At 56.2% G+C, this 27,376-nt stretch overlaps 1 protein-coding gene across 3 annotated transcripts in view; it reads right to left on the bottom strand.

The window, feature by feature from the left end:
• Positions 1–25,517, bottom strand: part of ARHGAP44 (Rho GTPase activating protein 44) — a 29,072-nt gene extending 3,555 nt beyond the window's left edge. The window contains exons 1-20 of one of the 3 annotated variants that reach the window (XM_061366887.1): positions 25,153–25,517; positions 15,560–15,599; positions 12,082–12,186; positions 11,922–11,998; positions 10,835–10,946; positions 9,906–9,982; positions 9,137–9,254; positions 7,576–7,644; positions 7,423–7,504; positions 6,479–6,606; positions 6,222–6,333; positions 4,368–4,449; positions 3,774–3,854; positions 3,578–3,691; positions 3,351–3,442; positions 2,882–3,062; positions 2,776–2,793; positions 2,382–2,603; positions 921–1,018; positions 485–820 (exon numbers count right to left, since the gene is read on the bottom strand). In XM_061366887.1, the coding sequence (XP_061222871.1) occupies positions 485–820; positions 921–1,018; positions 2,382–2,603; positions 2,776–2,793; positions 2,882–3,062; positions 3,351–3,442; positions 3,578–3,691; positions 3,774–3,854; positions 4,368–4,449; positions 6,222–6,333; positions 6,479–6,606; positions 7,423–7,504; positions 7,576–7,644; positions 9,137–9,254; positions 9,906–9,982; positions 10,835–10,946; positions 11,922–11,998; positions 12,082–12,186; positions 15,560–15,599; positions 25,153–25,205 (2,197 nt within the window). In that variant the 5' untranslated portion in view covers positions 25,206–25,517. The remainder of the gene's footprint in view (positions 1–484; positions 821–920; positions 1,019–2,381; positions 2,604–2,775; positions 2,794–2,881; positions 3,063–3,350; positions 3,443–3,577; positions 3,692–3,773; positions 3,855–4,367; positions 4,450–6,221; positions 6,334–6,478; positions 6,607–7,422; positions 7,505–7,575; positions 7,645–9,136; positions 9,255–9,905; positions 9,983–10,834; positions 10,947–11,921; positions 11,999–12,081; positions 12,187–15,559; positions 15,600–25,152) is intronic. The other 2 variants (XM_061366888.1, XM_061366889.1) reach the window with 2 other exon arrangements.
• Positions 25,518–27,376: the final 1,859 nt, after the last annotated feature.

Below are 27,376 nucleotides of genomic sequence, written 5' to 3' on the forward strand. Positions count from 1 at the left end.
CACCCCCTCCCTGAGCACATCACCCCCTTCCTGAGCACATCACCCCCTTCCTGGGGACATCACCCCCTTCCTGAGCACATCACCCCCCTCCTGAGCACATCACCCCCTTCCTGAGCACATCACCCCCTACCTGAGCACATCACCCCCTTCCTGGGGACATCACCCCCTTCCTGAGCACATCACCCCCTTCCTGAGCACATCACCCCCTTCCTGAGCACATCACCCCCTTCCTGAGCACATCACCCCCTCCCTGAGCACATCACCCCCTTCCTGGGGACATCACCCCCTTCCTGAGCACATCACCCCCTTCCTGGGGCCATCATCTCTTCCAGAGGCTCCAGCGGCCCCTTTCCCAGCGCCATTCCCACTCCTGCACGGGCACCGCCGCCTTCCTGAGCCCGCTGCCTCCTTTCCCGGGGCACCCCCGCTCCCCGGGCCCCAGCAGCCTCTCCCCCCGCGCTGCCGGCGCCGCTCCCGGGGTTACCTGTGCCGGCGCCGTCCCCGGGGCCCGCGGTGTCCGGGCGGGGCAGCTCCGGGGGCTGGGGGGGGCCGGGGGCGGCCGCGGGGGGCTGCGGCGGTGGGGGCAGGGCGGGCCGGGGCCGCGGCTTCGGGGTGGGCCGGGACCGGGCGGCGGCGGCGGCGGCGGCGGGGGGGGGCAGGAGCGGGGCGGGCGGCGGGCAGGGCCCGGGGGGGGCGGCGGCGGGGCCGAGCGCGGCGGGGGTGCTGGGGGGGGTCGGGGAGAGGCTGCCGGGGGACGGCTGCCCCCCCCCCGGGTCCCCCGCGGCCGCCCGCGGCGGGATGGGCGCCAGCTTCTTGGCCACTGCGAGAAGAGACAAGGGGGGGTCAGGGTGCTGCGGTCACACCGAGCGCGGGGACCCCGCCCGGCTCCCCCCACCCCGCCGTCCCCGGCCCGCTCCTACCTTTGCGCGGAGCGAGCGGGCTCTGCTCGGCCGGGACCGGCCCGGGGCTGCCGTGGAGCTGCCCGGCCCCGGGGGGGGGCTCCGGGGGTCCGAGAGTGCTGGGGCGGGGGGAGGGCAAAGGTAAGAAAGGGGAAAAGGGGAAGGGAAAGGGAGGGTGAGGAGGAGATGGAGAAGTTAGGGAGAGAAAGGGCAAGAGGGATGGAGGGGAAGGGGAAAGGGCAGGTGATGGAAGGGAATTGAAAATAATTAAAAATAAAAAAATAATAAAAATTAAAATAAATTCAAAATAGGAAATTATAAATTAAAATCATCATGCAAAATAAAAATAAAAAAAATCAAAGAATGTAAAATTGAAAACCAAACCGGAACAAAGTAAAACAATGAAACACAAAGTAAACAAATAAAAAAAAAGGAAAAATTACAAGAAAAACGAAATAAAAAACCCACTTTTTTTTATTAATAGCAATAAGAAATGAAAAGGGACACGACCCCCTCGCAGGCAGCGGCAGGAGCCTCGCTCCAGCCCGAACGGGTGTTCCCAGCCCCCAGCCCATTGCGGCGCCCACCCCACAGCGCCCTCAAGCCCCGGCCTGCGGCTCCCCGTTTCCCGTGGCTCCCGGGGCAGCAGCAGCAGCACTGCGCAGGGGGGCAGTGAGGAAGCGAGGCTGACCCCAGGGTGAGGGGAGAGCAGCAAGGAGAGGGCTGCGTGGGGGGAGGCTCTGGCTGCAGCCCAGCCGGGGAGGCTGTGCCCAGGCATGGGGCTGGGGAGCCACTGGTGCGCGGGGCAGGGGGGGCTGGAGCCAAGGAAATGCCCGGTTCCCCGGCCCTGCTGCAGAAGGGCCAGAAACACCCTAAAAACAGGCCGAAAAAATCCCCCAGAAAATGAAGGGAAAAAAAGAAGAGCAGAAGCACTGGGAGGGGAGGAGGGAGGGCAGGGGATTGCTGCAGTGAAGATCTTGGGGTGGGGCAGGAGCCCCTCACCTCATCCCAGCACTCCACGGCATGACCCATGCAGCGCTGCCACCCGCGCCCATCTCACAGATGACTGCAGAGCCCAGCCCACCATTCTGGGGCAGAAATTCGGAATTTGGGTACTTTCTCCACCTGGCCTCTCAAGTCAGACACAGACCTTGGGCAGAGGAAGGGCTCAGGGGACACTGGGCTCCTTTAGGCTTTTCCTTGCATCTCCTTCCATCACCAGCACAAAATTCACTCCATCTGTGAGCCAGGCTGGGGACCCACAGGAAAATCCACCATTCCCACAAGGCCAGCAGGATGGGGATGCGGCAATGGCTGCAGGGATGCTGAGCATCCTCCCGCTGCCCCTAGGATACTGCTCCTCTCACGGGGATGCTGAGCATCCTCTCCCACTGCCTCCAGCACAACCGTGGGGCTGGTCTGCTGCTGCACACATTGGGAGGGATGCCCAGGTCGGGGACCCAGGGGTGCCGGTGGCCTTACCTTGTCCGCTCAGCTCCCGGGGGGAAGCCAAAGCTGGTGGGAGGCGGGGAAGGGGTAGCGGATGTGTCCAGTGCTTGCTCGGGAATGGGTGAGTGGGGCGCGGGGGGCAGCTCTGAGGGCGGCGCAGGCGGCTGCGTGGCTGGTGGGGTGGAGGCTGTCTTGCGCGCTGCAGACGTGCCTCGGCGAGCCACCCACGAGGTGTCCATCACCCTGACGCCCATGCTGGGGGGACACAGAGACAGGCTCTCAGCACCCACCTCCAGCTCCCTAAAGATGCCTCTTCTACTGGGACTGAATCCCCATGGCAATAGGGCAGGGCTGGCAGTGGGATTCACCCTCTGTCCCTCCCCCAGGTACCAGCATCCTTCCAGCACTGCTGCAAAGGGTACAATACCTTTGGATTTTCCTAAGGCTGCATGGACAGAAACACAAGACTGTTAGTCTAAAATGACAATGCCACCCCCTCCCTCTTCCCAAACCCAGCACCACCAAGACCCTACCCATCCTTCTTGTAAAACTCCAGCATCATGTTGTCCGTGGCCACACTAAGGGGCCGCCGTGCCTGGTCATGCTGCCGGCGGTCTGCGTGGTCCATGTCTGGGGAGGGCATGGAGCTGTAGTTGGCATTGTGGTTGATGTGCATGGGGCTGCCGTAGTTGCCAGTCACGTTGAACTCAATGTCTGGAGGAAAGGAGGAGAGGGGACATCAGGACCTGTGTCCTCAGGGAGGGGTGGAGGTGGGGGATCAGCACAGCAAGGATGCTCAGGTGGCCATGGAGCAGCTGGGTTGGGCTCACGGGTGTGATGAGTCTTGCCAGACCTCTGCCAGAGCCTCCCCCCTCCCCAGACCAAGGCAGGCAGAGAGGGCTGGCAAAAATCAGTGTGGGAACTCAGCACTCACTCCCAGGGCAGGCTGTGGTGTCCCACAGAGCCCATCCCACCCCACCACAACCACTGCACACAGCCTACCTCCAGGGAAGAACCAGTCGGCATGCTGGATGAGTGGCTCAATGATCCCCACGATCTGCAGTGAGACGGTTGTCATCATCTCCGTCATGTTCCTGCAGGGCAGCAGGGATGGGCTCAGCACCCCACTGCAGTCCAGCCTTATCCCAGCAGGATTTTGGCCCCAGGCCCCCCCACACCATTTCCCCAGCATCCCCCTGGCATGCTCACTTTCCACCCGGATACCTTACCCATCTGCCTGCGGCCAGAGAAGGTTGGGCCCCAGCACGATGGCCACATTGCTCGGTGTCATTTTATTCATGTCCTGGTACTCGGTCAGCTTGGCCAGGAATTTAATCACGTACCTGGAAATCAGAGCCCAGCCCCGCCGGTGTATCAGAGCCACATCTCCATCACCTTCCCAGGCCCTGCTGGCCCCAGGCTCACCTGATGTTATTGTAGTTGGCTTTGGGCAGCTTCTCGCAGGTGTTCCAGAGAGCCTGCAGCCGCTTCTCCTGCTCCGGGATGCTGCGGGGAGGTGGGTGAGAAATTTCTCTCTCATCCCTGTGCCTAACATCCCACTGCAGCAAACATCTGCCTCGGTGGAGGAGGCGTGATGGTGCCACCTCAGCTGGCCCAACCCTGGATGGGTTTGGTGGTTCCATGGTGCAGAGCGCACCAACAGTACAGGTGGGAGTTCCCTTGGCCAGTGGTCCCCCCAGGGCCTACACACTCATCCAGACAGCACCAGTGCCTGGCACTCAGGGGCTTGCTGAAAGATGCTGTGAAAGCTCAAGCACCTTGGTCAGTGTGCTCTGGGCCATGCTGGGGACATCAGGGGACATCATGGGCACCCTCACTGCTGGGACCCACTGTGCTCAAGGATCATTGTGAGAACCCTCCTGGCTCTCAGACCCTGGAGGAAACATCCCAAATGCTGTCAGCCATGCCAGAAATAAATCATGGTCCCCAACCATCCATGGGGACCAAAGATGACATCACCTGTGTCACAGAGGAGCAGGGGAGATGCCCCAGACTCACTTGGAGGCCTGGATCCACTCCTCATACAGCTCAAATGTCATGAGGGGTTCTGGCAGCTCTCGCAGGTAGGACTTGAGGGCTCCTGCAGCACACAAGGGACACAGGGCTCAGCACTGCGGGTGGCACCAGATGGTGGGCACAGAGTGGTTTTGCTCCTTGGCATTTTGATTCCCAGCCTTCACATCCCAAAGCACCCTCTAGTTTCTGTGCCTTGGTGGAGCCTATGGCATTGCCTGACCCCCCACAACCACCTTGCCACCTTCAGCTAGTCCCTCCTAGCACCTCCCTGAATCCCTCCATCATTCTTGCCCCCATCAGGTGTTCACCCTGGTCCCCATCCTTCATTTTTGCCTTGGACCTTCACAACAACTTGTGCTGGGAAGAGGTTCCCATTGAAGTCAACAGGAACCCAAGGTCCAGTTCTGCAGCTGCCAGAAAGCCCAGCCCAGGAGGAGAGCAGCTGGCTAGCCTTTAAACCTACTAAATGCTTAATTGCAGCCCCATGGGTTGGGATCTCTGCTTAGAGAGGGCCTACATCCTAGAAGAGGTAAAGAGAAGACAGCAAGTTTGATGAGACCACATGTGCATCTTCTCCACTACTCCCTACTCCTGCAGATTCTCCTGCTCAGTATCACCCTCATCAGTGTCACCAGGGCCCCACCACCTGGATTACGATTGTGTTCCTATTTTCTTCCCCACCTGAGCTCCAAACCACTGCTCAAGCCCCTGCCCAGGGAAGGGGATGTGGTGGCTGGGGTTTGTGCTCCTGAACACCTGAACACCACTGCCCCTGAATGGTGTGTTTCTGCACCTGCTCTGTCCCCTGTATATTGTGCCTTCACTGTTCAAAGGCTGTGGGACAAACCACAGAAGGGTTGAGGTTGCCAGGGACCTCTGGAGGGTGTCTGGTCTAACCCCGCACTCCAGCAGGACCACAACTGGTTGCCCATTATTGTGTCCTGGTGGCTTTGGAGTATCCCCAAGAATGGAGACTCTACCATCTCCTTGGGCACAGCCTGTGCCAGCCCTTGGTCACTTGCACAGTGACCCAGTGTCTCCTGAGGTTCAGAGGGAAGCTCCTGTTTGTGCTCTCTGTCCTGGAACCAGGCACCATTTGAAAGAGCTCTGTCTTCTTTGTACCCAACCTGCAGGTACATCCATTGATGAGATCTCCCTGAGCCTTCTCCTCACCAGGCTGAACAGTCCCAGCTCCTTCAGCCTTTCCCCCCAGGAGAGATGTTCCAGGCCCATCTTCACAGCCTTTCATTGGGCTCCCTCCACTATGCCCATTTCCCTGCTGTAATGCTCTGAAGTGGAAGGATCACCTCCCTTCTCCTGCTGGTATCACTCCTCCCAGTGCAGGCCCGAACACCATTCACCTTCAGTGTGCCACAAGGGCATGTTGCTGGCTCAGGGTCAGCTTGGTGGTGACCAGGACCCCCAGGGCCATCTCTGCCAAGCCACTTCCCAGCTGGGCAGCTCCAGCATGTCCTGGTGCCTGGGGCTCCTCTTGCCCAGGGGCAGGACTTGGCACTTCCCCTTGCTGAACTTTACCAGGTCCCTCTCAGCCCACCTCTCCACTGTCCCAAGCCTCTGAACACCAGCACACCTCTCACTTTGGGGTCACCTGCCAACCTGCAGAGGGTCCACCCTGCCCCATCCATCATCCACATCATGAATGAAGCTGTCTATCAGGATTATACCTGGCATGAACCCCTTGCTTACACTGGTTACTGGCCTCCAAGCAGACTTTGTGCCACTGATGACCACTCTCTGGGTGGCCATAGTTGGTGCTTGGGGGCTGGATGGGCCATCCTACACAGCACCAACCCCCTGCCCCGAGGCAGCATCTACCTGCAATGGCATGTGGGTCAGCCGAGTACTCCTGCACGTCCACCACGCAGCAGTCCAGGGCAGCTTTGAGCTTCTTCAGCTTGGAGGCCGAGGGAGCCACTCGGAAAAGACCCTTCACATAGGATACAGGAGAGTGTCAGACAAGCTTTGGGGCAGGGGAATGCCCCCCAATCCCCCTGGCTCCTTGTCCCTGCCTTGGAGGCTCCCAAGTCCCCTTCCACCGTGCCCAGGCGAGGGTGGTGGGACACGGGACCCACCTCCTCCTGCATGCCGCACTCCAGGAGCATCGTCACACACGCCTCCACGGGGAAGGCAATCTCCCGTCCGCTGACGGCCAGGTGCTCCTCCAAGGGCTTCCCGAAGGAGGGCTTTTCCATCCATGCCTCTGTGACAGGCAGAGGGGGTGAGAGCAGGGGGGAGCACATGGCGGGGATGGTGCCAGATACAGCATCCCCTAACCCCCCAAAGCCCTTGGATCACAGCATTTCAGCAGCAAAATATTCCATTTGGGTGTTGCTAAAAACAACAGGACCCCGCACCTCTGTCCTGGGCGGCTTGGGAAGTGCTTTTTAAAGATGAAATCCAAACAAAATGTTTTCCAATCATCACACAGGACATTTCAAAGGGGCTGGATAACGTTTTCCGGGGGAACAACCACAGGCAAACCTTTGCAATATTTTCCCCCTTCTTCCATCACAGTTTGAGGCAGGAATATTTTGCGGGATCGAGAGAAAGAAAATAAAATACAAATCACTCCCTGCCCTGCTGCAGCAGCAGCAGCACCCCAAGCCCTGCCCCGGGGAATGTGCTGCTCTTGGGGACACTGCGCTGAGTAGTGGCCCCAGCCCTGACCTCGGCCCCCAGCCCAGCTCCTTTGAAGGTCTCACAGCGGAAAGTGCAGCCCCAGGACTCCCCCTTGGCACTGAATTCCCACCTCTGGTGTTGCACCTGATGGGAATAGTTGGGCAGATTTCCTTTCCCCCACCCCCATGGAACTGGCTGGATCCTGCCCCCCACAACCAAGTGGGATGGGGATGGGACGGCCACAGCAGGGCTGAGGCAGGCGGGATGCAGGTGGAGCAAAGGGAGGATGCTCGGGGGGGTCACGCTGGAGCTGGCTCATCGCTGTGGCAAAGCCCTGCATGGCTCTGGCGTGATGCAGAGCCCTTGGCGTTGTGTGCAGGAGGGGACGGGCACTTACCCTGCTGGGCTTTAATCTGAGGCAGGACGCTCTGCAGCAGCGCTAGGGATTTCCGGTGGTATTCGGCCTGCACCTCGATGAGCTGCGGGGACCGAGCGCGGCTGTCACCCTGCGGCCACGCTGCAGCAGTCCCGCAGGGTGAGTGGCACTTACCGTCTGGAAATAGTTTGCATAGTCTACTTCTTTGGCCACAAAACTGTACATGTCAGCCGAGAGCTGGTCCTATGGAGAGCACAGAGTAAGTTGCTGTCCCATCCGTTTTGCCCTCATGCCACCATGATGGCCCTTTTGAAGGCCACCAGGAGGGAGCAGCTTGGTCACAGGAGCCAATACGCAATGTGGCACACTGCAGCACCCACTCGAGAGGTGCTTGGCACGCTGAATACATGCAGCAGCATGGGGGTTTGCTCTCTGCCCATCCTCAACCTCCCTTGTCTTCCTTCCAGAGCCCACAAGGAGCTGGTGACTTGCAAGGAGCTCCCTGCACGTGAACATGCTTTGGGGCAGGGGAACGACCTGTCAGCCTGCACATTCTGGTGGGCTGAATGGCACAAATTAAACCTCAAGTTTGCTCATCCCACAACCTCATTACATTGCTCCTCGCATGCAAGTAGCTCCTTAACCCCAGACCTAATTGCTGTGCAGAGGAGCAGTGTGCACTGCCGCTGGTAGCATCCCAACCACGCAGTGGTTATGGGGCATCAGGTTCTTCTTGCAGTGGTTATGGGGCATCAGGTTCTTCTTGCTCTGCATTGCAACGAGCCCCTCAGCACCAGGATGTGAGTCTCTCTGTCCTCATAGTCACAAAATAGATTTTGCCACTTCCTGAATTGCTCCTTTCTGAGAATCCCCTTGGTTCACTCAGCAGGATGAAAATCACCAGGGTTTTAAAACACTGCAAGTGTCTCCCAGCTGCAACATCACCATCAGTGCAGTCAATATACGGAGGCAGCACCTGGATGAGCTGGTTTGCTGAAAATTGATGGGTGTGTGGGGCTGTGATGCATTAAGATGGGGGAGATGGCACTGGTTTGGGGCTGGATTTGTCTGAAAGGCCACCCGGGTTCTGGTTGTACCACTGGAGGAAAATGCCAGGTTTGGGACATGCGCCCAGCTCCACCTCCTGCCCAACACCTGCAGCACCAGCTCTGCCTGGGCCTTTGCGTTTTCTGCCCTGGGGGAATTTAAAGCCACACAAAATTGTCTGTGAGGTTTATTGCTGACTCCTGCAGCCTGTGATGAAGGCTCTGGCAGCAGCATCCCCTCTCAGACACTTTTCCCACCCAGTATGCCCAGCTGGGGGACCATGCTCCTGTGGGACTGTGGGGGGTGACGTGGCCGGGTGCAACAGGAGGGCTTGGAAGGTGCTGGCACTTCCTGCAAGTCTCTGTGCCAGGACTGGGCATACTTAGTGCTGAGCTCAGTGGCTCCTGCTGGGATGGGTCCATTGGGAATGGGATGCTCTCTGGCTCCACCAGGATATGGAGCACGGGGACACAGGAACCATGGATGTCCTTCTTGGCCTGGTTAGCATCACCTGCTGCCACCAGGCTGCTTTATGTTTTTTTTACCAGCCAGGCTGGAGATGGGCTTATTATGGGCAATAGGGTAAGAAGAGGGTGAAGAATGGGATAAGAAGAGCCACTGAAGGCTTTTCCGTGGTGCTCAGACACCAAGGTCCCCCCATGCCAGCAAGGAGCAATCCCCCAGATACCCTGCAGATCTCCACTCTGTTGGCCGCCTCCTCCATCTCCTCCCTGAGAGCATCAGCTTTGGCACCCGAGGGCTGCAGGTTGCTGGCCAAACCCGAGGACTTGGCGGACTGCTGCCACCTGCGGAGAGGGCAGAGCTGTCACAGCCAGGGCAGGGACCCAACAGAGCCCTGGATCCCAGCCGCAGGGCACTCCAGGGACTCCCCTCAGCCAAGATTACCACAGTCCCCAGTGCTCAGCACCATGCAGATGCTCCAACCTGGACTGGGAGGCAGCGTCTACTCCCAATCCCAAACATCCCCAGTCCCAACCAGCTGCAAGCACTGGGCTCTCCTTACACAATTCTCATCCGGACGGAGGAGAAAAGAAGGCAATGGGAGAGTCTGGACACGACACTGGGGAGTACAGACACTTCCCAGACATCTCCCAGAGCCCGCCAAAGAGCAAAGAGCAGCCAACCCCAAGGGTCATCCCTGCTCCACCCCAGCAGTACTCTACAGTGGTAGGAGCACCCAACTCTGCATTATGTAAGAACTCACCAAGATAGGGAAAAGAGTTAAAAACAGAGATTTGTGCCAGTAAAAAATACTCTTTTCTGCAGAGGGCAGGCAAGGAAAAGTGATCTACGTATCCTGCAGACAAGATGAGAAATCATGGCTCACTGAAGAGCTTGAACTCAAGGCACACAGTGACACGGCCCTCGCTGGCACTGGTAAAAATACCCATCACTTGGTTTAGTTTTCATAAAGCAGTTTTGAAGCCACTTCCTACCTTGTCCTGGAGGAGTCCATATCTAGCACGAGCTTTGCCAAGTGCTTCCTCTGCTTCTGGATATTTGGGATTTCCACCTGCAGAAACACACAGGAACGGGAGGCTATAAACGTCCCCCGAGAGACGCTGGGGACAGGTCATGCCTGACTGCAATGCTGGAGCTGGGTGGGACAAGCGGGGTGATAAGATGCAGCTCCTTACTTTAACATCATTAGGAAGACAGCAGTGCTTGTCCCTCCTCCATGTCTCCACCCGGGCTGTGCCACCCCCTGACAGCCCCGACCACAGAATCCACACCCCTGAGAGGAGCATCCTTGGGGGACCAAAGATTTCTGCACTGGGAAGCACGATGAAGGCAGGAAAAGGGCTTTTGGGGGTGGCAATGCAAAGGCCATGCACAGGATGGTTTGCCAAAGGATCTGGTAATGGCCGAAAGCCCCAAACACAAGCAAGGTAACAGAGCTCCTGTTTCTGCTGTAGGAGACAAAATCCGAACCAAGCCAAGGACATTCTGCCAGATGTGAAAGGGGGAAAAAAGATGCACTGGGTAAAACTGAAAGACAAAGCTGGCAGCAGGGGGGAAGCAGGAAAAAAAACCCTCCCAAACAACAGTGGTTTTGTTTGGAACTGAGATAAAATGGGTGAGGAATAATTGTTAATGCTCTGCTTCTTGGGAATGGCAGAAAAGAGCAAGAGCTGCAAGGGCAGGCAAAGGAGCGCAGCAGGACCATCACCCAGCCCTGCTGCACATGCAGACAATGCCCCCTCCAGCAAAGCATCAGAGAACCTCAAAGGGGAAGGTCTCTCACTGGGGCCAGGCACCAAATATGCTGCCAAGCCATGAGACCCGGCTCTCCCGCAGGCTGGTTTGCATGCGAGCCCCCAGCACAGCGACACTCGACACAAGGACATCTCCAACCACTGCTCACCTCAGCCAGCACGAAGAGGGGCTCGATGACGTCCCTCTCCACCTGCAGCTCGAAGTGGATGAGCTCCTGAGCCAGCTTGTCCTCCGCCTCCCCACACAGCCGCAGCATCTTCCTGTAATGGCACACCAGGGAAGTGATGGGCACGCAGGCTGTGCCCATGGGGCTCTAAGCCCCTGCGGGTCTTGCAGCAGTGCAGGGAAGCCCTTCCTTGGCAGAGGGCTGGAGGGACCAGAGCACCTCAGGGACCGTGGGCACTCTGGGTGTTAGGAAAATATCATTCCGTAACTATTGTACAGAATTACAGTCTGAAATTTGATGGAGTTTTATTATATATATATATGTATATAAATATATACATACATTTTTTTTTATAAATATATGTAAGTCCAGAAGAGGGCCATGGAGATGCTGCGAGGGCTGGAGCAGCTCTGCTTTGGAGCCAGGCTGAGAGAGCTGGGCTGGGGCAGCCTGGAGAAGAGAAGGCTCCTGAAGAGGAGACCTTAGAGCAGCTCCAGTGCCTAAAGGGGCTGCAGGAAACCTGGAGAGGGGCTTGGGACAAGGGATGGAGGGACAGGGCAAGGGGAATGGCTTGAACCTGCCCGAGGGGAGACTGAGCTGAGCTCTTAGGCAGAAGCTCTTCCCTGTGAGGGTGCTGAGGCGCTGGCACAGGGTGCCCAGAGAAGCTGTGGCTGCCCCATCCCTGGCAGTGCTCAAGGCCAGGTTGGACACAGGGGCTTGGAGCAAGCTGCTCCAGTGGAAGGGGTCCCTGCCCGTGGCAGGGGTTGGAGCTGGGTGAGCTTTAAGGTCCTTTCCAGCCCAAACCAGCCTGGGATTCTATGATGACATACAGTTTACACTCTATCCCACATGACTAAAAGGGTCCCACCTTATCACAAGGAGAAGAATAAAGAAATCCCCTGGACTACTGAGATCACATGATCATCCCAGCCCCTCCGACACCACCGTGAACCCCCTTCCTCGCCTCCCCTGCCCCAGTTATCTGGCATCATAGATAAAGAACTATGGCAATTCCCGGCGGCAGCATCCCAGCAGTGGCACAGCACCGGGGAGACCCTGGCCCCCTTACCCTAGCAAGGAGTCGTCGCCCAGCACAGCTGACCCCTCCATCAAGCACTGTGCCAGTGTTGTCAGCGGCAGCTTCTTCTGCAAAGAGAGGGCTCCGGTTGGATCCGCCAGCCCAGTGCTACCGCCTGCCCGGCAGCCTCAGAGCCCTGCCAAAGCCTCACCGAGCGCTTGTCAGCGTCCACGCCTTGCTGGCCCTGCAGACATGCTGTCAGCTTCTTGTGGGTGCTGTGGGAGACCTGCTTCACCAGCTCCAGGCGCTTCTCCACCTGTGGATGCAGCGGTGTCCATCACTGCGGTATCCCACCTGGCCCCACACCCACGGGGCAGTGCCATACCGAACTTCTTGGCTTTCAATCACAGTTATTTCAATTGCCACTGTGTCGGATGCAACAGCCCCAGAGCCCAGCCCCTCCCCAGAGCAGGGAAGCTTTACGCAGGGGAAGGCTTCACCAGACTGATGCTGCCCCATCGTAATCCTTTGAGGGAGGCTGACAGCCGGATGGGACCAGCCTCCAAAGCCTTTGTGCCCCCAGGGCGTGGGGAGGAGATGTCTGTCCCAGCTGCGCCCTGCCACAAACCAAACTGGCCAGTACTCTAACCTGGGTCTAAGAGTTGCTTTGATTGCCTTTGTGTTGATTAAATGAAGCAGTTCATCCCCAGACTCAGCTAGACAAGTCATTACATGTCAGCAAAGAAGATCTGCTGCAAACCAAAGCTGAGAGACACAGGGAAAGCACGGAAACCTCAACATTTGGGCAAATAATCTGTGAAAACAGAAATATTTAAATGATCTGGGGGAAAAAATGACTACTCCCTGTGAGGGACAACTCCTGAGCCTGCGGCCAGTCCTTGAGGCAGGAGGCACCTCCTGAGCTGAGCCACCCCCCACCACTATAATGATACATATCTTAGTAACGTTTTATATAGAATGAAACAATCTCTATAAAAGCATTACATATATATTTAAATAATGATAGATCTCCATGATCCCTGGCTGAGGTAGAGCAGCCCCTGACATCCCTGTGACGTACATGTGCCTTTCAACATATAGATGAAATGTGTATGTATATATAAACATTATATAAATTACATACACACACACACACACATCCATGTATATGTTGCAAGGGGTCTGATGTTCAGAAGGGCACATATGTGGGTGCACACCCGGCTAAAGGAGCCAAACTGGAGGTAATCAGATACACACCCGGAAGGGTTTGGGCTCCCCATCCTCCCTGCCAACATGAGTGACTCTTCACTCTGCACACAGACAAGGCAGCACCCACCACCCTTCCCACTAAAATATCCCCAAAAGGTGTAAAAATCCCCTGTGCCATGCTGCCAAAGCCAGCCATGCCATGACAGTGTCAGCACTGGTGCTACCAAGTGCTGGGATGTCACCGGTTGGCTCCAAGAGCAGGGTCTGACTCCTGGTGCCAAAGGGCTACGGAGACCTCAGAGCTTGAAAGGAGAAACACCAAAAACTAAAATTGAAACAAAAAAAGGTTCATTATTCACGTTTTCTCTGGCTGCTGGTGGTGGGGAGTGCTCAGATCCCCTCTGCTCTGTCTTACTGGGGCTGACCATCCCTGGGGATCAGGGCATGTCACTGCTGCACCCTGCCCATCCCTGCCACCAGAACTGGTGGTGAGGAAAGATCCCCATCTCTTAGGAGGAGACAGGACTGAGAGCAGCCCTGAGAGGAAGGACGTAGAGGTGTTGGTTGATGAGAAGCTCCCCATGACCCAGCTTCAGTGTGTGCTTGAGCCTAGACCCCCCTGTGTGCTGGGCTGCAGCCCCAGAGTGTGAGCAGCAGCTCAGGGAGGGGATCCTGCCCCTCTGCTGTGCTCTGGGGACACCCCCCCTGCAGCCCTGATCCAGCTCTGGGGCAGCAGCACAAGAGGGACCTGGAGCTGTTGGAGCGAGGCCAGAGGAGGCCATGGAGATGCTGCGAGGGCTGGAGCAGCTCTGCTCTGGAGCCAGGCTGAGAGAGCTGGGCTGGGGCAGCCTGGAGAAGAGAAGGCTCCTGAAGGGGAGACCTTAGAGCAGCTCCAGTGCCTAAAGGGGCTGCAGGAAACCTGGAGAGGGGCTTGGGACAAGGGATGGAGGGACAGGCCAAGGGGAATGGCTTGAACCTGCCCGAGGGGAGACTGAGCTGAGCTCTTAGGCAGAAGCTCTTCCCTGTGAGGGTGCTGAGGCGCTGGCACAGGGTGCCCAGAGAAGCTGTGGCTGCCCCATCCCTGGCAGTGTTCAAGGCCAGGTTGGACACAGGGGCTTGGAGCAAGCTGCTCCAGTGGAAGGGGTCCCTGCCCGTGGCAGGGGTTGGAACCAGGTGACGTTAAGACTTTTTCCAACCCAAACCATTTTGTGATAAAAAACCCCAACTCCCGCTGGCTGGTGGCTGGGATGCCACCACAAGGACAGTGCTGATGAACAACAAACCGCCCCACCAGTGCCCCAATAGCCCATGCGGCCACTTGCACCAGCTATTTCTCACCAGTGCCAGTGACCAGCCGTGCTCTACCCTGCATGGTCTGCTCCCAGCCATGATGGAAACAGCTGCTGAATCCCTGGCAAAGCAGCAGGAGGGAGGGATTAAGTGCTGCAGGTGGCTGCTCTCTGCACCCCGCTGGGACATCTGCAAACAGCTTCACTGTACTCTCTTCCACTGTGGTTCCAGCATCCCATAGTGATGGCTCACCCAAACCCTCTCCGTAGTTTTGGCTAACACATGGCTCTTGCTAAAGCATGAAGTGTGCTGAGAGCAGCGTCATTAGGTCCAAGTGAGGGCAACACAGGCAGGACACTGTGGCCAGGAAGAGCTAAAGGTCATTCTGCAGCTACTGTCAATTGCAGGTCACGGCCTTCTGCCCAAGCATCCTCACAGGTTCTCTGTTTCTGCAGAATCTGCTACCTTGACAGCAACAGCACAGACCAATTCCCAAGCTGCAAACACACCAGCTGAGACCAAAAAGCTTGCCCTTTCCCCAGCCCCAGGTGCTGAGGAGGCTCCAGCAGCAGCTGGACTGGCTGACACCAGGGGATGCCTGCGGTGATGAAGGACAAGGGCTGGGCACCCTCACTGCTGCCAGGCGGCTGCTTTGCTCATCAATGCCCAATGGTTTAGACAACCTGTGAGTTAGAAACCTCATGAATTCAGTGATGGGTTTGTGAATTCATGTCCTTTTGCTGGCACTTCCTCAGCCATCCCCCTCTGTGGAGTGTGTAGGAAGCACAGCCGATGCTCCACAGCACCACGTGAGGATTTCTGTTTTGCTGAAGTCTCCCAACCATCAGCTCTGGGGACTGTACCCTGCTGTCGCACATCTTATCCCCAGGGCAGGTTTTGCAGCAGAGACAGGAGCCTCAGGCACCCGCCTGCAATCTGTCCAGCCATTATCAGGTTGCCATCCTGGCAGAGACAAGACTGGATCCGATTGCAGCTGACCTGAGAACCAGGCTGGGAAAGGGCTGGGAAGGCATATGGGAGGGAGGCAATGCTGCTTCTCACGCTCCCAATCCCCTCCTCCTCCTCCCAGCCCATCTCATCACTGCAGGACACTGTGCCATCGACCAGCACAGAAGTGCTGCTGCATCCAGTGCCACAGGCACAGTCAGACCAGCTGCAGAGGGCCTCACCTGCAGGAGATCTTCACTCAAAACCTCTGTCTTCTCAGCCCTGCAAGACAAAAAAGAACATAAAGCATTGGTGAAGGGCCTGGCACACATGACTGCACGCTGCAGCACCAGGCACAGCTAGATGTGTTTTTTCATTGGGATGCAGCCAGTGATTTAAGGTTTTCTGGTCCCACCAGCCACCAGCTCATCCTCTAAATAAGCAAAGGATGGAGCATCTTCACAGCTTACTGTGAGCATGCCACATCCCACACCGGTTTAGGATCCTGCCCAATCTCCCCCTTATTTTTTCATTATCCACAGCAGAGCAGGGATGCTAGATTCCCGGGAGGATAGAGGCAATGCTGCAGAGGGAGGCAGTGTGTCTTCGTAAGGAAGCAGCTCCCTGGGCTGTGCTGGGCGACGGATGACGGTGACGCGGATTTCAAGGACACAACCCGTCTGCACGACTGAGCCTCTTCAGTTGGACACAGCTGACTGGATCTCTGCAGCAGCTGCCGGGGCTTCGTCATCACCCTCCCTGCTGCTCCTTGGAGCCAGATTTACCACTCCAGAGCTTGTGTCATCCATCCACTGTCTTTGCTAGAGGAGCACCAGGGACAGAAGAGACACAGATCCACAGCAACACCCTCCTCAGCCATGCACAGATCTGCAGCATCCTCCCTGCCAAGCCCCTGCACTGCTCCTCACCAGATCTGCTCAGGCTTATTTAAGCCATCACATCCAGACAACTTACTCATCTTCTCGGGGCTTTTTTTGCAACTTCAGTGCATCACCTCTCTTTGAAAAAAGACTCCATCAGGATGCGCTTGGGCAGAGCTGTGGCTTACCTGGTTAGTCCATAAAGGTTTGTTGACAAAAAACAAAAGCTCAGTGGTCTCACCTTTCTTAAAGTGCCTTTATTGCCTGGGCCCTGGTTGCTCTCTGCTGGTTTCTCAGCTTTGAAAGACTGAGTTAAATATAGAAATAGTGGGAAATAGGAGTAAGCACCGGCAGAGCAAGGTTCAAAGGGTGAGCCCAGCCCAGCAGCAGTGCCAGCCAGGGCAGGGTTTGGGCTACGGGCTCATCTGCAAATACACCACATTTAAAGACTTAAAAAAAGTGTAAATTAACTGCATTAAGTCTAGTTTGTGTATGAAAATTGTCCCAGAGTCTATTCAAGTTGGGTTTAAAAATGACCCCCAATTAACTGTAGTTGGTAAAAAAAAAGGGATTTAAATGAATGTGTTATGGTATCTCCCATATGACACACAAGTGATGTGCTGGCTGCCCAGGAGCAAGAGCTGCTCAGGTTCTTCTCCTCTCCTGCATATCATTTATGAACAGGGTTGGAAGTATCCAGCAGCTCAGCCACAGTGACCATCCTGTTTCCCTGTCCTGGCTCAGGATAGACTGATTTAGCATCCCGGAGGAGAAGGAGGTGTCAGGAATGCAGGCAAACATTGCACACCTACGCACAGGCACCATGACTTGCTCTGCACCCCAGAAATTTAGACTTCCCAGAAAGAAAGATTTCCCTTTCTTGCACCACCATCTACCAAAAGTGATGGTCCCACTTTGTCTTCTCCTTTTGGGGCTGGGCACCAGCGCCCCTCATGGACACTTTGCTTGTAAAAAAGACTAACAACCATCCTCTTCCTTCTCCGATGTTGCGCTGCATTGCAGCTCCGTGCTGCTAATGCCACCAGGAAAAATCCCTTTATATTCCTTATGTTTCTGAATTCTCAGCCTAAAGTTAATACGGTTTTACAGGAGCTTATCTGGTTTTATGAGCAAATCTGCAGCAGAAGATGATGGCAGCAAGAGGCAATGGAGGCTCCCTGCACACCCCAGGCTCCATCCGGTTTGGGGGATATTTTCTGGGTGTTGAGCCGTTGCCAGGTCTCAGAGATGCTCAAGGAGACCCTGGTCTCCAGTGCCACTTCTCTGGTATCAAGAGATTTCCCTAGGGGATGGAGAAATATCATCCCGCTGCCTTTTCTGGGGGCAGGATGGCAGCACCTCTGTGAGATCCTTGGCAAAGCATCTTCAGTGGGCTCAGCCTTTCCTCTTCAACAGACCTTTTTGGTTCGTGCTTTCTGCTTCCTCCCCAGATCAAGCTCAGCATCACACCTGAGGATGGGTGTGCATCCCCTTGCCTTCCCATCCCTGGGGAGGACCGTTCACCTAAACCCCCCAGGAAGCAGGAGCCCCAGCTCCTGGTTTGCTCCCAGGTGCTTAGTTCAGACCACATGGGACTTTGGAGCCCAAATCACAAAGGTGCTTTGAAAACCCCACCCAACAGAAACCCATTAACAGCATCAATAGGAACCAGACTGGATATAACTGATGCTAGAAAGTGTGTCTGACTCCAGCAAAGATGTTCTGTGCCAGCCTGGCTTCTTACTCCCATCCAAGTAATCCTGTAGCTCCTCCTGGCACCCCCCATCCCCTCCAGACACATCCCAGCTCATCCCCAGCACCCCCAGTTCCTCTCTAGCATCCTCCAGCCCCTCCTGGCATTCCTCAGCCCAGCATCTCCCAGTCCCTCTTGGCACCCCCAGTTCCTCCCCAGCACCCCCATTTCCCCACTCCTTGCCCTATGACATAGGCTACCATGTCCTGGGGCACCTGGGGGGTCTACATCAGCCTCATGCCCTGGCAGGGTTCAGGTCTCTTTTGTGCTTATCCCATAACCCCAGCCCCACAAATGATGCTCAAGGGTCTGATGCATGCAGCAGAGTCCAGGGAAGTGACTGCCTGGTGGCTGGAGCATCCCAGGGCCCAACCATCAGGGCAGCTGGTGGCACCAAGAGAACACCTCCTCTAGGCACCAGCTGAAGCCAGCATCAGCTTTGGGCAGCTCTTTTCACACAGTCGTTTGCAGGTGGGTATTTCCATCCCCATGTCTCCCCAGGTGGATGCAGCCGGGGCTCCCGCACTGGGACACAGCCTCTCCAGGGAACCAGGCTCATGCAAGGTGACCTCAGGAAACAGCAGCACCCAAGAGAGGAGTGCAGGGAGCCCCCAGTTTCCCTGGCTCTTCCCTAATCCCTCAAAACTTCATGTTTATGAGCTACACACGTCCTGCTGGAGGCCCCCTTAGAGAGGCAGCCAGGATGACCAGCTCTCAATGCTTTACTAAAAGCCCTCTCCTCTAATTCCTCTCCAGGTTTTTACCCCGGAGCTGTTTTTCTCAGCACAAACACAGGCAATCCTCAGACCCAGTCAGCATCAGGCACACACATGGCTGCAAACAGCTGGGAGAAAAGGGATAATTAATATGGAGAGTTTAAAGCAAACGAGCAGGGAATGCAGCTACGGTTTGGTCAGGCCTTTGCTTCTGAAAAAAACCCTAATTGCTGCCAACAAAAACAACAACAATTGAGCAAATTAAGTTGATTTCCAAACAAACACTACATGAGCTTGCAATGCCTTGACCTGGGGACCTACAGCAAAGCATCTGATGCCAGACATCTCCATCCAGATCATCCATCACGATGCCCACCCCATGGCTCACCACCATCCCTGTCTGATGCTCAAATCACCCAAGACAACCAGCCGCCAGCCTTGGATTTGACCCCGAGACAGCAAAGCTCAAAACATGACAAGGATTTCACAGCATTTCCCAATGAATGGGAAACCCATCACACCTGAGGGTGGGCAGTGCTTCACCCAGTGTAGGTGCATCCCCAGGGGCAGAGTGTGTCCACCGTGCCCCAAGGACCCTCTGGCTCACACTTGCTGCTCAGAACATCCCTTTCACCCCCACCCCTGGCCAACCCCTCGCTGCAGGATGCCCGTGACTATTTCATAGAACACTACAGAACAGAAAAAACACATAAACACCTATTTCACTGCTATTTCATTACTGGCACCAGCCAGTTCCTCTGGTTTCTCTTTGTTCCAGTCTAAAACCAGCCTTGCAGCTGCATGAGGCAGAGGGAGGCAGAACCCACCAAGGCCACCCTGCATCAGCAGCACTGACTCCCACGGCTGGGGCTGTGCCGAGGTCCCACATGGGCTTGGGAATGGTGCCCAGCTCCATCCTGGTCCTGCCTGTGCCACACATGCCTGGGGGGCTGGTACCCGCAGGAACAGTCAAGGTCCTTGAACCCCTCAGGCTCAGAGGTGAGCTTGGTGAGATTCAACCACACAACTTTGACAAGGCACTGAGCACCCATCCATTGTGCCAGAGGGAGCAGAAAGCTCCTCAGGTCTCATCCAGGCAAACCCTGGAAGCACCAGGCATCACCAAGCCAGATGCTGGTCTAAGGACTGCGCTGTTCCCAACTTCTGCTGCCATCTGAGCAATCCCCATCCCCAGGGACACACAGTGTGATAGTGCATAACCAAGAGATGGCTGAGGCCAAATGGAGCTGTGGGTTTTTCACCAGGAAAATCTTGATCAGACAAGAAGTGAAACATCAAATATTTATATCCTCAAATTGCTGCTCAAATCCCCCAGGGAGACGACTCCAAGCTGCAGCATCCAGTGATACGAGGTGAAACAGCCCCAGCAGCACCTCCTCCTGTGCTGCCCAGGCCCATCCTGACCTAGTGGGGGACCTGCAGTAACAGTCCCTGTGTCCCAGGCCTGCGGCTAAGGCCAGTGATGCCCCCCCAGCAGGCTCAGTGCCAGGGCTCAGCCCCTCACAGCTCACCCAGCTATGGCTGAGCCAGGCTGGAAAAGCAGAATGAAACAGGCAAGGCAGGGCTGGTGCAGCTTCCCTCAGTCCTGCCCACTGCTGGGAAAACCAACGGAATCAGAGCAAAATGGGGGACAGAATTTTAAAGGCAAAACAGCCTCTTTTTGTCATCTCCTGCCCCTTTCCTGGCTGCGAGCTCTCTGCATCAGCATCCCTTCAGCATGGGATGCATAGGGCCCTTTGCTCCTCGCTCCGGGCTCATCCCTGGCAGAGGAACCCCCTGCCCCGATTGCATCCTGACCACGCTTCAGTCCTGATTTGAAGATCACAGAGGGGTCCCTGCAGAGCTCCAGGCCCTGACGCTGTTGGCCCAAGAATGAAACCTTCAGTCTGCTTCAGGAACACTGCAGTTTGTCAGTGCCGCTGCCTTGCCAGAGGATAAAAATATCCCCAGGATGCTGCCGGTGGCACTCGGCAAAACCAAAAAGCCTGTGGGGCTGTGCTGCTGGTGAGCTGCTGGCACCCCAAAGTACAGACAGGGGACCCAGCTATTTAAAACATGTTATTCCCTCCTGTGAATCCCACTGGAAAAATCCCAGGCAGTGTTTTATTCTCTCCATCCTTATTTTGTACATGGAATAAAATGTTCTTGTTTTCTTGCAGAATATTCTTACTGCACAGAGTAAAACCTTGGTGTTCAAAAGCTTAATATTTACGTGCAGACATCCTGGTGCTTGGAAAAGCATCTGCCTTGAGAGGCCCCCAGTGGACGGCCAGCCCAAAATGCCACTGTGCTCCCCCAGGAAGAGGGATGCACCTTGGGATACTCAGAAAGGACCAGGAGGGAATAAAACCCAACCCCAAGCTGATGGCATCCTCTCCGGTGTCCCCCATCACCTGCTGTGCCATCCAGGAACCCAGCCATGCTGCTCTGCACATGGCTGCAGGCACCTGTTTTATTCCCAATGGGAAAAACCCATATTGAGCTAATTCTGGCAAATTCCCAGGGCTGCTCCAGCTCCGGAGCGAGCGCTGCGGCATATTCACACCCATCATCCGGTGACCTCAACGCAAGGGTGGGAGCTCCCCAGGCCCCCCATGAGATGGAGAGAGAAATACAAATAAAAGCACTTTGAGAAAGCCTCTTCAGAACGTTTTACAGCCACTTACTGCCTTTTCTGCCCTTTTCCCACCCCACAGATATGAACATGATGGTCCCTCACAAGCTAGGTGCAGAAATTCTCACGGAGGTTGGGTACTAAGCTGGAATGAGCATCCCCAGTTCTTCCTAAAGAGTGAAATGACCTAAGTCAAATAAAGTAAATAAAATCAATAAGGTAAAAAAAAAATCAACTAAACTAACAATAAAAAGCCAAAATTTAATATAATTTTGAAATAAAAATAATAAAATAGTAACAAAAAGTAAAAATAAAATATAGAAAATGTAAAATTGAAAATAAAATAAATTTAAATAAGAAATAAGTATAAAAATAAAAGAAAATTAACTACAAATAAATAAAATTAAGCATAAAATTAAATGAAATGAGGTGAGATGACGAGATGTCAACACCCCTGCACATGCTGGTGCTCTGCTCTGCCCCAGGGCCCAGGAGGTCCCTTTGCAGCCCCAGCACCCCAAGGGGAGCAGCAAAGGCTGTGACAGTACCCAGGAAATGGAGCTGGGAGTGCATCTGGAAAGGTAAGGAAATGCACTCAGCATCCTCACCTGACCTGATCCTGATCCTAACCTTGACCCCCAGTCCTGACCTTGACCCTAACCTTAACTGTAACCTTGACCCTGATCCTAACATTAACCCTCAACCTGACCCATCCCCAGCCCTTGTCATCCAGCTGAGCCCTGTCCCTCAGCTGCAGAGTCACATCACAGGGACAAAGAAAGTGCTGCTCCTGCCTGTCCCCCACACCTACAGATGGGTTTTTCCCTCCTTCAGCTGTCTTTTTTCTTCCTTTTCTATCTTTTTTAAGGAAACCACATCACAAAAAGCAGGAAAAGCCACCAGGGACTGAGCCCCCCCTCCTGCCTCCCTCTGCATGCCCCACTGGGTGGCTAGGGACATGTCACCACAGGCCCCCATGTGCTGTGGGGCTCAGTCCTGACCCAGCTCCCTGTATCAGTGTGGGGAGCGCAGCCATGCTGGCAGCAGCAGGAGCTCCTGGCAGGGGTAACACCAGCTGGATGCTACCATCACCGCGTGCAAACCATCCCCAGTGCCCCTTCCCCCTCCAAGGGACACCCAGGGCAGGGCAGACCCCAGACCCAGGACAGCATCCTTCAGTCCCCAGCCCTGGCATTGGGGTGCTGGCACCCATGGACGGTGGCCCATGGGGGTTTGGTGGCAGGCAGGAGGGAGCACCCCTCAGACATCAGAGGGAGGCAGTGCATGTATACCGGGTCTCTATTATTATTCCCTATATCCACTTGTTCCCCATTTCCATTTATTATTCCCTATTTACATTAATTATTCCTTATTTCCATCTATTATTCCTACATCCTTTTATTATTCCCTATTTCCACTAATCATTCCTTATTTCCATTAATTATTCCCTATATCCTTTTATTGTTCCCTATTTCCAGCTGGCTGGAGAAGACTGCTGATGCCTCAGGAGAAAAAGGATAAAGCATCAGCCCATGCTCCAAATGGGGACCAATGGAGCCTCCCACGCTGAGGAGGAAGGATAAGGAGGAGGAAGAGGATGACCCCTGAGCTCCCACCAAGCCTTGCAGAGGCTCCAGCTGCCCCATCTGGGCACTGAGCAAAGAGGGGACCATAGACCCCCATCCCTGTTAAACCCAGCCCATGGAGCTGGCAGCACAGGTAGCGCTGCAGGCAGCAGCCACGCCATGGCACCAACGGAGCTTGTCACAAGCCAGCATCACAACAAGCCCCAAAGAGAATCAGGGGTTCAGGGGTTGTGGGGTTCAGGAGCCAAGGGCTCCCAGCCCCGCAGCCGCCATTCCCACTCCCCAGGCTGCAAGGCAGGCATGGCAGGAGCCCAGCACGGCCCCCATGCTCCCAGTGGATGCGGGAAGGAAGATGCTCAGTGCCTTGTCAGTGGCACCATTTCAAAGCCAGGCATGTGTGCAGTGCCTGACTCATGTCTCCCATGTGGCAGCGGTGGGATCTGAGGACACCGCTGCCCTGCAGCCCCACAGCCCCAGCTGGAGACACGTCAAACCTCAGAGCACCCAGACAGCAAACCCGGCCTGGCAAAGATGCAAGGAGAAAATCAACCCATCCCCAAACCAGCCTCCTCCTGCTGCTCTCCACAGGATGCCAGAGCCAGTCTAACGGTGCTCCCGCACCACGGTCCCTGTGCCATGCTCCAGCACCACTCCTGCACCACATTTCTGCATGGTTTCCTGTGCTGCACTCCTGCACTGTGCTCCCGCACCCAATTCCCACCCTGTGCTCCGGCACCGTGTTCCCACACTGCGCTCTGGTGCCAGATTCCTGCACCATGCTCCGGCACCGGATCCCTGTAGCACGCTCCCAAGGCACTCTCCTGCACTGCATTCTCGCACGGTGTTCCGGTGCTGTCTTCCCACACTGCTCTTGCTCCCTCATCGCATTCCTGCCCCATGTTCCCACACGATGTTCCTGCAGCATGCTCCCGCACCAGATTCCCACAGCATGCTCCTAAACGGCATTCTCACATCACAGGCTCGCACTGTGTTCCTGCTACTGCCCTCCTGCCCAGGCAGCACAGCCCCAGCCGGTGCCTTGCCACCATCCCAGACCCCTGCCACCAGTCGCCACCAGCCTGGCTGAGAATGCAGAGCCAGCAGGATGTCCCCATCGCCACGGGGGACACGGTAAGGGGGCACACAGGGGATTGTCAGCAGAAATCCAAGCCCTCGGTTGGCTCCAGGAGGGAATGCTGAGCCCAACAGCCCAGCCGTGCCTGTGCCGATGCCCAGTGCCACACTGGGAAGGAAAAAATCAATCCCTCCCCCCTCCAGCTGCAAAATCTGCTGGAATTACACAACAGCCACCACCAAACCCTGGGCCTGACCGTGCATCGGTGCACACGGGCATCGTCCCCTGCACCTCACAGCCACCCCATGGGAGGCCACTCATGGGTGCTGGGGGGAGCAGACCAGTGGGTCACCCCATAGCATGAGGGCTGGGATGGTCAGACAGTGGGTGTCCCTGCAGCCCAGCCCTGGGACACAGAAAATGGGCAGGGGCAGGCAGGAAAGTAGTGGATAAAGTGTGCAAGGTGTGGGGCAGGGCAAGGAGGGCAGAGGGTGTGAGCATGGGGACAGGCAGGGGTTAACAAGCAGGCAGGGTGCAGGCTGGGGTTGCAGGCATAGAAGGAGGCAGGGAATGGGCCAGGAGGAAGCAGCCTGTGGGCACTGGGACAAGTGGGGCAGGGAGGACGCGGGCACTGGGGCTGCAGAGCATAGTGTGGGCAGAGGGTCGGCAGGGTGCAGGCATATAGCGGGTAGGACGCGGGCAGTAGGGCAAGGGGCATATGGGGGAGCAGGAAGGGCGAGGACTGGGAGCGTAGGCAGTGGGGCAGGCAGGTGGCAAGCTGGGGAGCAGGGGCAGTAGGGTGGGCAGGAACACGTGCAATAGGAAGAGGGCAGGAAGCAGGCAGGGTATAGGAAAGGAGCAGGAGCAGTGGGGCTGGCAGGAAGCAGCCAAGACAGCAACGGGATGGGCAGGGGCAGTGGGGTAGGCAGGGAGCAGGCAGGGTACAGGATCAGGAGTAGGCAGGTGCAGTGGAGTGGCAGGGCACGGGCAGGAAACAGGCAAAGGAGCTGGCAAGGGGTGGGAGTGGGGCAGGTAGGATGGAGACAGCGCAGGGAGGGGATAGGAGCCGAAGCTGCGGGCAGGGAGCAGGTGCTGCAGGGAGGCAGGGAGGGGGCAGGATGAAGATGCAGCGGAACAGGCAGGGGGCAGGCAGGGCGCGGCCCATCCCCATCCCCATCCCCATCCCTACCTGCCCACCGTCTGGTTGGCGAGCTGGCGCATGCGGTTGAATTGCTTCTTCATGGTGGCGGCGGCGGCGCGGGCGCCCCTCAGGCGGGAGGGCAGCGGGGGGCCACTGGCCGCCCCTCCCGCATCCTCGCCGGGCCGGGCCGGGCCGGGCCGAGCCGAGCCGAGCGGGCCCGATGCCCCTGCGCGGCTCCGCGCCTCCGCCTGCGCGGGCCCCGCCGCGCTCCGCGCCCCCCGCTCCGCTCCGCTCCGCACCGCCCCCGGCCGAGGCGGCGATGGGAAATGTAGTCCGGGGCCGCGCCCCCCCGGCGAGGCCGGCAGGGTCGGGGGCACCTTGGGCCGTGCCTGGCCCCGGCATCCCCCCGGCCACCCCCCTGCATCCCTCTGCTGCCCTCAGCATCCCCCGGCAGCCCCCATCACTCTCTGCATCCCCCGGCACCACCCCTCCCCACCCCTCCTGCATCCCCCGGCACCCTCCTGCATCCCCCTGCACTAGGGAAGGCATCGGGGCCCTGAAGGGCCCAGAAAAAGCCCATTTCTGGCCCCCGGCAGGTTCTGCCAAAGCCTGGCAAAGCCCTCCAGGTACCACGACAAGCAGAAGGAGCAATAGTGAGCTCTGGGGAAGCCCAGCAAAGCCCATCTGATATTCCAAAAGACAGCAGGGGCCTTGGCAGTCTATGGCAAAGCTCACCAAAGCCATTGGTCATCCCGGCAGGGAGACTGGACACTGCAAGGCTCCTGCAAAACCCACCATGGAAAGCTGTTGAGTATTCTGGAAGGCAGCAGAGGCTGTGGTGGCCTCAGGCATAGTAGGCCACATCAATCTGGGCATTCAGGAGGACAGCTGGGGGGTTGGAAGGTGATAGGAAAGTCCACCAAAGCCTGTCAGGAATTTGGGAAGTCGCAGGGGCACTGGCAGTCTCTGGCAAAGTGAAAACCCCCTGAGTACTATGGGAAGCAGCAGGAGCCCTGCCAGGCACTGGCAAGGCCTGCCAAAGCCAGCCAGGCATTCCAAAGACATCAGTGGCCCTGGCATTCCCTTGTAAGCCCGGCAGAGCTCGCCGGGCACTTCAGAAAGCTGCAGGGGCCCTGTCGGGCAGCAGAGACCAAAGGGCACTCTGGAAGGCAGCAGGGCCGGGCAAGGCTCTGGCAAACCCACAGAGCCCACCAGGAAGCCTGGAAGGTTTTCCCTGCTGGTGGTCCTGTAAAGAACAGGGTCCCTGCCCCTGGCAGCGGAGATCCCCATATTGGAAAGAAATGTGAACCGAGATGTCTTGACATTCCCGAGTCTTATAATCACAGTGGGTGACAAAAGCAGATTGTGGATCAGAGCCTTTCCTTTGCAGTTTGAACACATCCACTCTAAGGAAAGTCTCAGTTACACAAAGTGGGGACAGACAATCAGTTGAAAGCCACAGGATGTGCATCCTGGGGTTATGTTATAACCAGGCAGTCCAAACAGCCTCCAAAATACGTGCGTTTTGGAAATGAGGGGGAAAAAGCCCTGCCAGCATCCAGCCTGCTGCCCCTCACCAGTCCTCATTCCCTCACATACTGATATGTGGATTGACTCCACAACTCGCTCGAGTTGTAAAGTAGGTATGCTTTATTCAGCGCTGAGGCGCATGGGGGTCTCTCCTCCAAAAGCATGCAAACCCCCCTTTGCCACTCAGTTCGTTTATATTACCCCATAGGCTTTTCTTCCAAATTTCCTTGCTTTGACCAGCTCCCATTTCAGTCTGTTACAAATCTCGATAGCCTCTCTCTCCCAGTGTTCCCTGGATGCAGTTATACAAATAATATGAGAGCACCTACACAAGTTTTATGATATGCTCAGAGGGTTCAGTAAAATAACATCTCTGGGTTCTGCAGATCAACTCCTCTGTTGTTAGATCACAGTTTGGGGTTCCAGCAAAATTTACACTGTCCTGGTATCTACGACAGGTTCCACTGTTCAAAAGTTATTATGCACCCATACGTGAGGCTATAGTTCTCTGAGTGTAAAGTCCAGGTCTCAAGAATAGGACCACAAATATTAGAGGTTATACTTCTGTTATACAGCCACTGGGGTGCAGAGAGGGAACTCTTCTCAATTCCACCCCACCCCCCCCCCATTAGTCACAGTTTACTTTCATCTACTCCTCCTCCACTGCTTAAATACTGTAATCTTTAATACCAACAACAGACATATATACACACAAAACATTTAGACACAACACTAGACAAAT

The sequence above is a fragment of the Neopsephotus bourkii genome, unplaced genomic scaffold, assembly GCF_033783945.1.
Source record: "Neopsephotus bourkii isolate Nb327-2 ecotype Australia unplaced genomic scaffold, CSIRO-AGI_Nbou_v1 NB_1363, whole genome shotgun sequence".
Classification (NCBI taxonomy): Eukaryota; Metazoa; Chordata; class Aves; order Psittaciformes; family Psittacidae; genus Neopsephotus; species Neopsephotus bourkii.